This window comes from Mustelus asterias, chromosome 17, assembly GCF_964213995.1.
Source record: "Mustelus asterias chromosome 17, sMusAst1.hap1.1, whole genome shotgun sequence".
Classification (NCBI taxonomy): Eukaryota; Metazoa; Chordata; class Chondrichthyes; order Carcharhiniformes; family Triakidae; genus Mustelus; species Mustelus asterias.
This window is the reverse complement of record NC_135817.1, coordinates 91293747-91307402: the sequence shown is the minus strand read 5'-3', so window position 1 is coordinate 91307402 and position 13656 is coordinate 91293747. Positions and strand designations below refer to the sequence as shown.

The 13656-nt window shown below is 45.2% G+C and overlaps 2 protein-coding genes across 2 annotated transcripts in view; one reads left to right on the top strand and one right to left on the bottom strand.

Annotated features, from left to right (window-relative positions):
• Nucleotides 1-13656, top strand: part of u2af1 (U2 small nuclear RNA auxiliary factor 1) — a 288331-nt gene that overhangs the window by 89629 nt on the left and 185046 nt on the right. The gene's annotated exons all lie outside the window — the stretch shown is intronic.
• The window catches only part of cryaa (crystallin, alpha A), a 52980-nt gene continuing 48147 nt past the window's right edge, over nt 8824-13656 (bottom strand). The window contains exon 3 of the mRNA XM_078232077.1: nt 8824-9045. Within this exon, the coding sequence (XP_078088203.1) occupies nt 8824-9045 (222 nt within the window). The remainder of the gene's footprint in view (nt 9046-13656) is intronic.

The following is a 13656-nucleotide window of genomic DNA, read 5'->3' as shown; positions in this document are numbered from 1 at the left end:
AGACCAGCGCACAGATAAAGGCCAATATCTGCTTGGGTACTTGCCAGTCACACAAAGGTAAGTCAAGGTCTTATATTGGACTTGAACTCTCATATTTTCTATAAAGATAACTTATTGTTGATTGTGTGTCTTAAATATTGGTTGTACTAACAAGACGTCTACTCGTAGTTATTTGTCCACCGTATAAGGATTAAAACAGACTGTGCGGCAGGCACAACAATTCAAGATGGGAAGTAGGAAAAAACCAGGTAATTACAGGCCAGTGAGTCTAAAATTAGAACAAAGATCAAAGAAAATTACAGTACAGGAACAGGCCCTTCGGCCTTCCAAGCCTGCACCGACCATGAATTAGTGATAGGGAAATTATTGGAAAAAATTCTAAGGGATGGAATTAATGGAGAGGTAAGGATTAGTGAAGGAGAGATCATGTTTCACAAATTTGATTGAATTTTTCCAGGAGATGACTAGATGAGGGCAGTGCAGTTGATGTAGTCTACATGGGCTTGTGAGGCAATGTCCCGCATGGGAAACTGATGAAGAAGCTAAGAGCCCATGGGATTCAGGGCAATTTGGCAAACTGGCTCCAAAATTGGCTTAGTGACAGGAAGGTCGAAGGTTGTTTCTGTGACTGGAAGTCTGTGTCCAGTGGTGTACCGCAGGGATTGGTGCTGGGTCCCTTGCTGTTTGTAGTATACATTAATGATCTAAATGTGAATGTGGGGGTATGATCAGTAAGTGCACAGATAACTTGGAAATTGGTGGTGTGGTAAATAGTGAGGAGGAAAGCCTTGGTTTACAGGACGATATAGACGGGCTGGTCAGATGGGCAGAACAGTGGCAAATGGAATTTAACCCTGGAAAGGGTGAGGTGATGCATTTTGGGAGGACTAACCAGGTAAGGGAATACACAATGGATGGTAGGATGCTAGAAAGCACAGAGGACCAGAGGGACCATGGGGTGCATGTCCATAGATCCCTGAAGGCATGGGTGATTTTAATATGCATATAGAGTCATAGAGTCAGAGAGGTTTGCAGCATGGAAACAGGCCCTTCAGCCCAACTTGTCCATGCCGCCTTTTTTTTAACCCCTAAACTAATCCCAATTGCCCATTTGGCCCATATCCCTCAATACCCATCGTACCCATGTAACTGTCTAAATGCTATTTAAGAGACAAAATTGTACCCACCTCTACTATTATCTCTGGCAGCTTGTTCCAGACACTCACCACTCTCTGTGTGAAAAAATTGTCTCTCTGGACACTTTTGTATCTCTCCCCTCTCACCTTAAACCTATGCCCTCTAGTTTTAGACTCCCCTACCTTTGGGAAAAGATATTGACTATCTAGCTGATCTGTGCCCTTCATTATTTTATAGACCTCTATAAGATCACCCCTCAGCCTCCTACGCTACAGAGAAAAAAGTCCCAGTCTATCCAGCCTCTCCTTATAACTCAAACCATCAAGTCCCAGTAGCATCTTAGTAAATCTTTTCTGCACTCTTTCTAGTTTAATAATATCCTTTCTATAATAGGGTGACCAGAACTGTACACAGTATTCCAAGTGTGGCCTTACCAATGTCTTGTACAACTTCAACAAGACGTCCCAACTCCTGTATTCAATGTTCTGACCGATGAAACCAAGCATGCCGAATGCCTTCTTCACCACTCTGTCCGCCTGTGACTCCACTTTCAAGGAGCTATGAACATGTACCCCTAGATCTCTTTGTTCTGTAACTCTCCCCAACGCCCTACCATTAACTGAGTAAGTCCTGCCCTGGTTCAATCTACCAAAATGCATCACCTCGCATTTGTCTAAATTAAACTCCATCTGCCATTCGTCAGCCCACTGGCCCAATTGATCAAGATCCCATTGCAATTGGAGATAACCTTCCTCACTGTCCACTATGCCATCAATCTTGGTGTCATCTGCAAACTTACTAACCATGCCAGGAGTATTCGCAATAAAGTGGGTGAACTTGCAGCGTGGATCAGTACCTGGGACTTCGATGTTGTGGCTATTTCAGAGACATGGATAGAGCAGGGGCAGGAATGGATGCTGCAGGTCCCGGGGTTCAAATGTTTTAGTCGAAGTAGGGAAGGATGTAGAAGAGGGGGAGGGGTAGCATTATTGGTCAGAGATTGTATCACAGTGTCAGAGAGGAGGTTTGATGAGGACTTATCTGTTGAGGTAGTATGGGCGGAGATTAGAAATAGGAGAGGAGAGGTCACCCTGTTGGGAGTCTTTTATAGACCTCCTAAAAGTTCTAGAGAGGTTGAGGAAAGGATTGCGGAGTCAATCCTGCTTAGGAGTGAAAGTAATAGGGCAATTGTTATGGGGGATTTTAACTTGACTAATATTGACTGGAATTGTTATAGCTCTAGCTCGTTAGAGGGGTCAGTTTTTGTTCAAAGCGTGCAGGAAGGTTTTTTGACTCAGTATGTAGACAGGCCAACTAGAGGTGAGGCTATATTGGATCTGGTGCTGGGAAATGAGCCAGACCAGGTGCTAGACTTGGAAGTTGGTGTGCATTTTGGTGATAGTGACCACAATTCGGTTACGTTCACCTTAGTGATGGAAAGGGATAGGCATGAACCTCGGGCCAGTGGTTTTAGCTGGGGGAAGGGTAATTATGAGGCTATTAGGAGAGAATTAGGAAACATAGGTTGGACTAGGAGATTACAGGGACTGGGAACGTCCGACATGTGGAGTTTTTTCAAGGAGCAGCTACTGCGAGTCTGTGATAGGTATGTCCCTGTCAGGCAAGGAGGAATTGGTAGGGCTAGGGAACCGTGGTGCACCAAAAAAGTTTCTTTGTTGGTTAAAAAGAAAAAGGAGGCTTATGTTCGGATGAGACGTGAGCACTCGGGTAGTGCACTAGAAAGCTTTAGATTGGCTAAGAGGGAGTTGAAGAGCGAGCTTAGAAGGGCTAAAAGGGGACATGAGAAGACTTTGGCGGATAGGGTTAAAGAGAATCCTAAGGCGTTCTATAGGTATGTCAAGAACAGAAGGTTGGTTAGGGCAAGTTTAGGGCCAGTTATAGATGGCAGAGGGAAGTTATGTGTGGAACCGGAGGAGATTGGTGAAGCATTGAACCAATATTTCTCTTCGGTGTTCACGCAAGGGGACATGAATATAGCTGAGGAGGACACTGGGTTGCAAGGGAGTAGAATAGACAGTATTACAGTTGATAAGGAGGATGTGCAGGATATTCTGGAGGGTCTGAAAATAGATAAATCCCCTGGTCCGGATGGGATTTATCCAAGGATTCTCTGGGAGGCAAGAGAAGTGATTGCAGAGCCTCTGGCTCTGATCTTCAGGTCGTCGTTGGCCTCTGGTATAGTACCAGAAGATTGGAGGTTAGCGAATGTTGTCCCATTGTTTAAGAAGGGGAACAGAGACTTCCCCGGGAATTATAGACCGGTGAGTCTCACTTCTGTTGTCGGCAAGATGTTGGAAAAAATTATAAGGGATAGGATTTATAGTTATTTGGAGAGTAATGAATTGATAGGTGATAGTCAGCATGGTTTTGTGGCAGGTAGGTCGTGCCTTACTAACCTTATTGAGTTTTTTGAGAAAGTGACCAAGGAGGTGGATGGGGGCAAGGCAGTGGACGTGGTATATATGGATTTTAGTAAGGCGTTTGATAAGGTTCACCATGGTAGGCTTCTGCAGAAAATGCAGATGTATGGGATTGGGGGTGATCTAGGAAATTGGATCAGGAATTGGCTAGCGGATAGGAAACAGAGGGTGGTGGTTGATAGTAAATATTCATCATGGAGTGCGGTTACAAGTGGTGTACCTCAGGGATCTGTTTTGGGGCCACTGCTGTTTGTAATATTTATTAATGATCTGGATGAGGGTATAGTTGGGTGGATTAGCAAATTTGCTGATGACACCAAAGTCGGTGGTGTGGTAGACAGTGAGGAAGGGTGTCGTAGTTTGCAGGAAGACTTAGACAGGTTGCAAAGTTGGGCCGAGAGGTGGCGGATGGAGTTTAATGCGGAGAAGTGTGAGGTAATTCACTTTGGTAGGAATAACAGATGTGTTGAGTATAGGGCTAACGGGAGGACTTTGAATAGTGTGGAGGAGCAGAGGGATCTAGGTGTATGTGTGCATAGATCCCTGAAAGTTGGGAATCAAGTAGATAAGGTTGTTAAGAAGGCATATGGTGTCTTGGCGTTTATTGGTAGGGGGATTGAATTTAGGAGTCGTAGCGTTATGTTGCAACTGTACACAACTCTGGTGCGGCCGCACTTGGAGTACTGTGTGCAGTTCTGGTCCCCACATTACAGGAAGGATGTGGAGGCTTTGGAGAGGGTGCAGAGGAGGTTTACCAGGATGTTGCCTGGTATGGAGGGGAGATCCTATGAGGAGAGGCTGAGGGATTTGGGATTGTTTTCGCTGGAAAGGCGGCGGCTAAGGGGGGATCTTATTGAAACATATAAGATGATTAGAGGTTTAGATAGGGTGGATAGTGATAGCCTTTTTCCTCTGATGGAGAAATCCAGCACGAGGGGGCATGGCTTTAAATTGAGGGGGGGTAGTTATAGAACCGATGTCAGGGGTAGGTTCTTTACCCAGAGGGTGGTGAGGGATTGGAATGCCCTGCCAGCATCAGTAGTAAATGCGCCTAGTTTGGGGGCGTTTAAGAGATCCGTAGATAGGTTCATGGACGAAAAGAAATTGGTTTAGGTTGGAGGGTCACAGTTTTTTTTTTAACTGGTCGGTGCAACATCGTGGGCCGAAGGGCCTGTTCTGCGCTGTAATGTTCTATGTTCTATGTTCTATGTTCTATGCCCCCTATATTCTCATCCAAATCATTAGTATAAATGACAAATAACCCAGCACCGATCCCTGAGGCACACCGCTGGTCACAGGCCTCCAGTTTGAAAAACAACTCTCTACAACCACTCTCTGATTCCACATAGATTGAAAGAATCAAATTGGCAAGGGTAGCCTGGAGACAGAGTTCATTGAATGCATGAGAGATTGTTTCTTAGAACAGTATGTTGTGGCACCAACCAGGGAGCAGGCTACTCTGGATTTGGTATTGTGTAATGAGGAGAGATTAATTGATGACCTCATAGTTAAGGACCCTCGAGGGAGGAATGACCATAGTATGATAGAATTCAAAATTCAGTTTGAGGGTGAGAAAGTGGAGCCCCATGCGAGCATTCTGGAATTAAACAAAGGAAATTACATCGGCTTGAGGACAGACTTGGCCTGAGCAGAGTGGGCAGGAAGGCTGAAAGGTCGGACAGTGGATGACCAGTGGCAGCTGTTTAAGGAGATCCTCAACTCCTCACAACTAAAATATATCCCAGTGAGGAAGAAAGATGGTAAGGGGGGGCTAATAAATATCCATGGCTAAACAAGGAGGTCAAGGACAATATAAAGACAAAAACTAAGGTATACCATATTGTAAAGGCCAGTGGCAGGCTGGAAGATTGGGAAACTTTTAAACATAAACAAAGGGAGACTATAAAAGTAATAAAAACAGCGAAGGTAAATTACGAATGAAAACTAGCGCAAAATATCAAGAAGGAGAGCAAAAGCTTCTATAGGTGTATAAAAGGGAAGAGTCGCTGGGGGTGAATGTTGGTCCCTCGGAAGATGAAACCGGAGAGTTAATAGTGGGGAACACTGAAATGGCAGAGATGCTAAATCAGTACTTTGCCTCAGTTTTCACAGTGGAGGACACCAGTACCATTCCTATAGGAATGGGCAAGTCAGGGGTAATAGAAAGGGTAGAACATAGAACATAGAACAGTACAGCACAGAACAGGCCCTTCGGCCCACGATGTTGTGCCGAGCTTTATCTGAAACCAAGATCAAGCTATCCCACTCCCTATCATCCTGGTGTGCTCCATGTGCCTATCCAATAACCGCTTAAATGTTTCTAAAGTGTCTGACTCCACTATCACTGCAGGCAGTCCATTCCACACCCCAACCACTCTCTGCGTAAAGAACCTACCTCTGATATCCGTCCTGTATCTCCCACCACGAACCCTATAGTTATGCCCCCTTGTAATAGCTCCATCCACCCGAGGAAATAGTCTTTGAACGTTCACTCTATCTATCCCCTTCATCATTTTATACACCTCTATTAAGTCTCCCCTCAGCCTCCTCCGCTCCAGAGAGAACAGCCCTAGCTCCCTCAACCTTTCCTCATATGACCTACCCTCCAAACCAGGCAGCATCCTGGTAAATCTCCTCTGCACTCTTTCCAGCGCTTCCACATCCTTCTTATAGTGAGGTGGCCAGAACTGCACACAATATTCCAAATGTGGTCTCACCAAGGTCCTGTACAGTTGCAGCATAACCCCACGGCTCTTAAACTCCAACCCCCTGTTAATAAAAGCTAGAACTTAGAATATTTTCATCTCTTGTGGATCCGCACATAGATGACTTTGTTGATCCTTAAGAAGCCCTACTCTCTCCCTAGTTACTCTTTTGCCCTTTATGTATTTGTAGAAGCTTTTTGAATTCTCCTTTGCCTTATCTGCCAAAACAATCTCATGTCCCCTTTTTGCTCTCCTGATTTCTTTCTTAACTTTACTCTGACAACCTCTATATTCTCGAAGGGATCCACTTGATCCCAGCTGCCTATACACATCATGTGCCTTTTTCTTTTTGACCGGGGCCTCAATATCCCGAGTCATCCAGGGTTCCCAACTTCCACCAGCCTTGCATCCTCAAAGATTCCAACAGATTTGTCAAGTATGATTTCCCTTTTGTAAACCCATTTTGACTCTATCTGATCCTGCCACCGTTTTCCAAGTGTTTTGCTACAAAATCTTTGATAATGGATTCTAGAATTTTCCCGACATCAGACTGACTGATTTATACCCTGTTTTCTCTTGACCTTCCTTTTTAAATAGTGGGCTACATTAGCTACCCTCCAATCTGTAGGAACTACTCCAGAGTCTATAGAATCTTGGAAGATGACCACCAATGCATCCAATATTTCTCGGGCCACTTCCTTTAGTACTCTGGGATGTAAATAATCAGGCCCTGTGGATTTATTAGCCTTCAATCCCATCAGTTTCCCCAACACAATTTATCTACTAAAACTGATTTCCTTCAGTTTCTCCCTCCCTGTGTTCCCCAACATGTCTGGTATCTTATTTGTGTCCTCCTTTGTGAAAACAGAACCAATGTATGTATTCAGTTGGTCGGCCATTTCTTTGTTCCCCATTATAAATTTCCCTGTTTCTGACTGTAAGGGACCTACATTTGTCTTCAATCTTTTTCTCTTTACAAAACTATAGAAACTTTTACTGTCAGTTTATATGTTCCCTGTTAGCTTATTTTCATTCTCTATTTTCCCCTTCTTAATCAATCCCTAGGTCCTCCTTTGCTGAATTCTAAATTGTTCCCAATCATCAGGTCTGTTGTTTTTCTGGCCAATTTGCATGTCTCTCCATTGGATCTAATATTATCTCTAATTTCCCTTGTAAGCCACGGTTTGGCCACCTTTCCAGTTTTACTTTTGGGCCAGACAAGAATAAACAATTGTTACAGTTCATGATGCACTTCTTGAATGTTTGCCAAGAGGTACTCAACTACTGTCTGAGAGTGTGGTGGAGACAGATTCACACAGCGAGTGGTGAGGATCTGGAATGCACTGTCTGAGAGTGTGGTGGAGACAGATTCACACAGCGAGTGGTTAGGATCTGGAATGCACTGTCTGAGAGTGTGGTGGAGACAGATTCACACAGCGAGTGGTTAGGATCTGGAATGTACTGTCTGAGAGTGTGGTGGAGACAGATTCACACAGCGAGTGGTTAGGATCTGGAATGTACTGTCTGAGAGTGTGGTGGAGACAGATTCACACAATGAGTGGTTAGTGCCTTGGTGAGAACAAGCGTACATTTACATGGACTCCAAGGATTAAATTATGAGGAGAGATAACACAAACAGGGTTTGTGTTAATGGAGTAATTTGATCAAATGTTTCTAGACATTAAGGGGAGCAGATAGATAGATAGAGAGAAACTATTTCTACTGATTGAGAAGTCGAGGAGCACAGTTGGAAATAGTTCTATACGTAAAGGGGTGGCAGAGGTTTGGAATTCTCGTCTGCCATCAGCAACTGATGTTAGATCAAAGTGGGATATATGGAGTTCGGTGACAGAGGTGTGATGATCTGATTGAGCAGTGACACAAGCTCCAGGGGTCAAATGGTCTCCACCTCCACTACCAACATTCCTAATAGATTAGATTAGATTCATGCCAGCAGGATCTTTCTGTCCCGCCAACAGCAGCCCCCCTGCCATAGCGGCGAGGGGTGCACTCATTGGGAAAGCTCGTTGACAATGGTGGAACCAGAGATCCGGCTGCAGGCTAACAGTGGGCCGACCCTGCCGCCATGAAACAGACGGTGGATTGCACAGAAAGTCCCACCCAAGCTTAACTCTGTATCTGTCTCCACAGACGCTGCCAGACCTGCTGAGTTTATCCAGCTTTTTATGTTTTTATTTCAAAATTCCAGCATCTGCAGTATTTTGCTTTTATTCCTGCAGGAAAACCTTGTGCTCGGTGAGTAATTGTGTTTGTTTGATTTTGGATAGAATGAGCAGCCATAGTGGAAAGATTTGAAGTTTTATTGTCTCAATTTCATGCCCACTGTCAGAACGATGAAAGAAATTACAGAAACAGAAATTGCTTTGAGACAGTTACAGACAAGTCTGATAGGTGACACCGACATTTGTGTCCAGTGTCACGGCTGACAGTTGGGTTCAACAATTCCATTGGCTTGAAGGAGAGTACCACAGGTTTCAGCCTAAACCAATAGAGACTTGCCGATCACTCATCTTTGCAGCTTATGGATCTGCTCTGACCTCAGGCTGGTTCCCAAGCTTTTCCTCATAGATCACCGGGATTGGTCGGTCTTGCTGGTTTAAATCATCTCCTGTTCTGATTTTTGGGCAGCAGAGAGTCAGCAAACCATCATTGGACAGTGAGCAGGTCATAGATGCCAGATCCAGGTTACTGGGCAGATGGTAAATGCGGCGAAATTCACGGGATACCCGACCTTGCTCCTCCTGCACAGAGGGAAATGTTAGTCAGACTCAATCCACACTAGCAGAAACTCTCCTCTCACACTCATGTACCTGGGACGGCCATTTGCAACTCCTTTCACACTGGGGTACTTGGGAGACTGAGGTCCATTGGGGACCAAGGGGGCAATCTGTGGGTGGAGCCAGAGGACATTGGTAGAGTGTTTAACGAATACGTCAGATCCGTCTTCACCCAAAGAAGGGTGAGGTGATGATCTAGCGGTATCATCGCGCGATTATTAATCCAGAAACCCAGCTAATGTTCTGGGGACTCAGGTTCGAATCCCACCACAGCAGATGGCGCAATACAAATTCAGTGAAAAATATTTGGAATTAGGAATCTACTGATGACCATAAAACCATTGTCGATTGTCGGAAAAACCCATCTGGTTCACCAATGTCCTTTAGCGAAGGAAATCTGCCGTCCTTACCTGGTCTGGCCTACATGTGACTCCAGAGCCACAGCAATGTGCTTGACTATCAACTGCGCTCTGAAATGGCTGAGCAAGACACTCAGTTTCAACAATTGCCACACAAGTGCCAGGCAATGACCATCTCCAACAGAGAGAATATAATCATCGCCCCTTGACATTTTCTGCAACTGGATCCTAGACTTCCTAACCCACAGACTGCAATCAGTGAGGATAGGCAACAACACTTCCTCCACAATTTTCCTCAACAGCAGTGTCCCACAAGGCTGTGTCCTCAGCACCTTCCTATACTCTTTATACTCAAGAGTTGGGAAATCATGTTGCAGCTATATAAAACCTTGGTTAGGCCGCATTTGGAGTATTGCGTGCAGTTCTGGTCACCACACTACCAGAAGGACATGGAAGCTTTGGAGAGAGCGCAAAGAAAGTTCACCAGGATGTTGCCGGGTCTCGAGGGTGTTGCTATGAGGAGAGGTTGAATAAACTAGGATTGTTTTCACTGGAAAGACAGAGGCTGAGGGGAGACCTGATAGAGGTCTACAAAATTATGAGAGGCTTGGACAGGGTGGATAGTCAGAGGCTTTTTCCCAGGGTGGAAGTGTCAATTACAAGGGGACACAGGTTCAAGGTGAGAGGGGGAAGTTTAAGGGAGATGTGCGGGGAAGGTTTTTCACGCAGAGAGTGGTGGGTGCCTGGAACGCGCTGCCAGAGGAGGTGGTGGAAAGAGGCACATTAGCAACATTTAAGAGGCATCTGGATGAGTACACGAATAGGGAGGGGATAGAGGGATATGGACTGAGTAAGGGCAGAAAGTTTTTTTTAGTTTTGTTAGAGCATCATGATTGGCACGGGTTTGGAGGGCTGAAAGGCCTGTTCCTGTGCTGTTCTGTTCTTTGTTGTTTGTTCTTTTGAGTAGGAGTAGGGCGATTTGTACCACTGTCTGGAGATTGAGCACCTTCCTGATCTCCGGGCAGTCGGCCTTGACAACGTCTTTAAGTCCCCGCTCTGAAAAGAATTCTAATTGTGGGTGAATTGAGTGAGAATCTCCCCAGTCTCCAAATGAATTTCTGAATTTGAAAATGCTGGAAAATCTCAGCAGGTCTGGCAGCATCTGTAAGGAGAGAAAAGAGCTGATGTTTCCAGTCCCGATCACCCTTTGTCAAAGCTAAAAGGCATAGAAAGTGGGAGATATTTATACTGCAGGGTGAGGGACACTCATCTTCCATTCCCTCATCCTGCAGTATAAATATCAGTTACACTGAAGGAGAATTTAGCACGGTGCAGTGGGTAGCACAGCTGCCTCAGAGCGCCAGGGATCCGGGTTCGATTCTGGCCTTGGGTCACTGTCTGTGTGGAGTTTGCACATTCTCCCCGTGTCTGCGTGGGTTTCCTCCGGGTGCTCCGGTTTCCTCCCACAGTCCAATAATGTGCGGGTTAGGTTGATTGGCCATGGTAAATTGCCCCATAGTGTCAGGGGGACTGGCAAGGTAATTACATTGGGTTACGGGGGTAGATCCTGGGTGGGATTGTGGTCGGTGCAGACTTGATTGGCCAAATGGCCTCCTTCTGCACTGCAGGGATTCTATGATAAAAGAATTGACAAGGTAGATGGAGAAAAACTATTTCCTCCGATGGGAAAGAGTGTAGAACAAGACTGGGGTTTGTATTTTGATCTGATTTATTATTGTCACATGTACTGGCATACAGTGAAAAGTATTGTGTTTTGCGCGCTATACAGACAAAGCATACTGTTCATAGAGAAGGAAATGAAAGGGTGCAGAATGTAGTGTTACAGTCATAGCTAGGGTGTAGAGAAAAATCAACTTAATACAACTTTAACTTCAGAATTAGAGTCAGGCCTTTCTAGGGTGATGTCAGGAGACACTTCTTCACGCAAAGCGAGGTGGAAATCTGAACATAGAGGCATTTATCTTCACGTAAATGCCACAGGATTTTAGCACACATTCTTCTGAGAACCAGTTCAGAGCTGTAGCTTAAAGTATATTTCTGGTTGGACTACTTCCTGGCAGGTTAGCTCTGCAATGTCACTGACTGATGTCTTTGGTGGGGAGTGGGGGGGGAGGGGGGTTACTTGCTACACTGGTTGAAGAGAGTTTAAATTAATATAACAGGGGGGTGGGAATCTTTGCAAGAGATGGGTGAGATCCTAAATGAATATTTCTCATCAGTATTCACTGTTGAGAAAAGCATGGATGTTAGGGAACTTGGAGAAATAAATAGTTGTGTCTTGAGGAGTGTACATATTGCAGAGAAGGAGGTGCTGGAAGTCTAAAAGCGCATCAAGGTAGATAAATCTGTGGGACCTGATGAGGTATATCTCAGGACATTGTGGGAGGCTAGGGAGGAAATTGTGGGTCCTCTAGCAGAGATGTTTGAATCATCGACAGCCACAGGTGAGGTGCCTGCAGATTGGAGGGTGGCAAATGTTGTGCCTTTGTTTAAGAAGGGTTGCAGGGAAAAGCCTGGGAACTACAGGCCAGTGAGCCTCACATCTGTAGTGGGTAAGTTGTTAGAATGTATTTTGAGAGACAGGATCTACAGGCGTTTAGAGATGCAAGGACTGATTAGGGACAGTCAGCACGGCTTTGTGAGTAGAAGATCATGTCTCACAAATTTAATTGAGTTTTTTGAAGGGTAACCAAGAAGGTAGATGAGGATAGTGCAGTTGATGTTGTCGACATGGACTTCAGCAAGGCCTTTGACAAGGTACGGCATGGTAGGTTGTTGCATAAGGTTAAATCTCACGGGATCCAGGGTAGCCAAATGGATACAAAATTGGCTTGATGACAGAAGACAGAGGGTGGTTGTAGATGATTGTTTTTCAAACTGGAGGCCTGTGACCAGCGGTGTGCCTCAGGGATCGGTGCTGGGCCCACTGTTATTTGTCATTCATATCAATGATTTGGATGAGAATATAGGAGGAATATAGAAGATAGTAAATTTGCAGATGACACCAAGATTGGTGGCATAGTGGACAGTGAAGAAGGTTATCTCGGATTGCAATGGGATCTTGATCAATTGGGCCAGTGGGCTGACAAATGGCAGATGGAGTTTAATTTAGATAAATGCGAGGTAGACAAATTTTGGTAGATTGAACCAGGGCAGGACTTACTCAGTTAATGGTAGGGCGTTGGGGAGAGTCACAGAACAAAGAGATCTAGGGGTACACGTTCATAGCTCCTTGAAAGTGGAGTCACAGGTGGACAGAGTGGTGAAGAAGACATTCGGCATGCTTGGTTTCATTGGCCAGAACATTGAATACAGGAGTTGAGACGTCTTGTTGAAGTTGTACAAGACATTGGTAAGGCCACACTTGGAATACTGTGTACAGTTCTGGTCACCCTACTAGAGGAAGGGTATTATTAAACTAGAAAGAGTGCAGAAAAGATTTACGAGGATGCTACCGGGACTTGATGCATTGAGTTATAAGGAGAGGCTGGATAGACTGGGACTTTTTTCTCTGGAGCGCAGGAGGCTGAGGGGTGACCTTATAGAGGTCTATAAAATAATGAGGGGCATAGATCAGCTAGATAGTCAATATCTTTTCCCAAAGGTAGGGGAGTCTAAAATTAGAAGGCATGGGTTTAAGTGAGAGGGGAGAGATACAAAAGTGTCCAGAGGGGCAATTTTTTCACACAGAGAGTGGTGAGTGTCTGGAACAAGCTGGCAGAGGTAGTAGTAGAGGCAGGTACAATTTTGTCTTTTAAAAAACATTTAGACAGTTACATGGGTACGATGGGTAGAGAGAGATATGGGGCAAACGCAGGCAATTGGGACTAGCTTAGTGGTTAAAAAAAGGGGGAAGTTGGGCCGAAGGGTCTGTTTTCATGCTGTAAACCTCTATGACACTATGACTCTATGACTCTATCTCCACCAAGGACGGTCACCTCAGCACCTCACTGTACCGCAAGCCCACGGATAACCTCACGATGCTCCACTTCTCCAGCTTCCACCCTAAACACGTTAAAGAAGCCATCCCCTACGGACAAGCCCTCCGAATACACAGGATCTGCTCGGATGAGGAGGTTCGCAACAGACACCTCCAGACGCTGAAAGATGCCCTCATAAGAACAGGATATGACGATCGACTCATCGATCGACAGTTCCGACACGCCACAGCGAAAAACCGCACCGACCTCCTCAG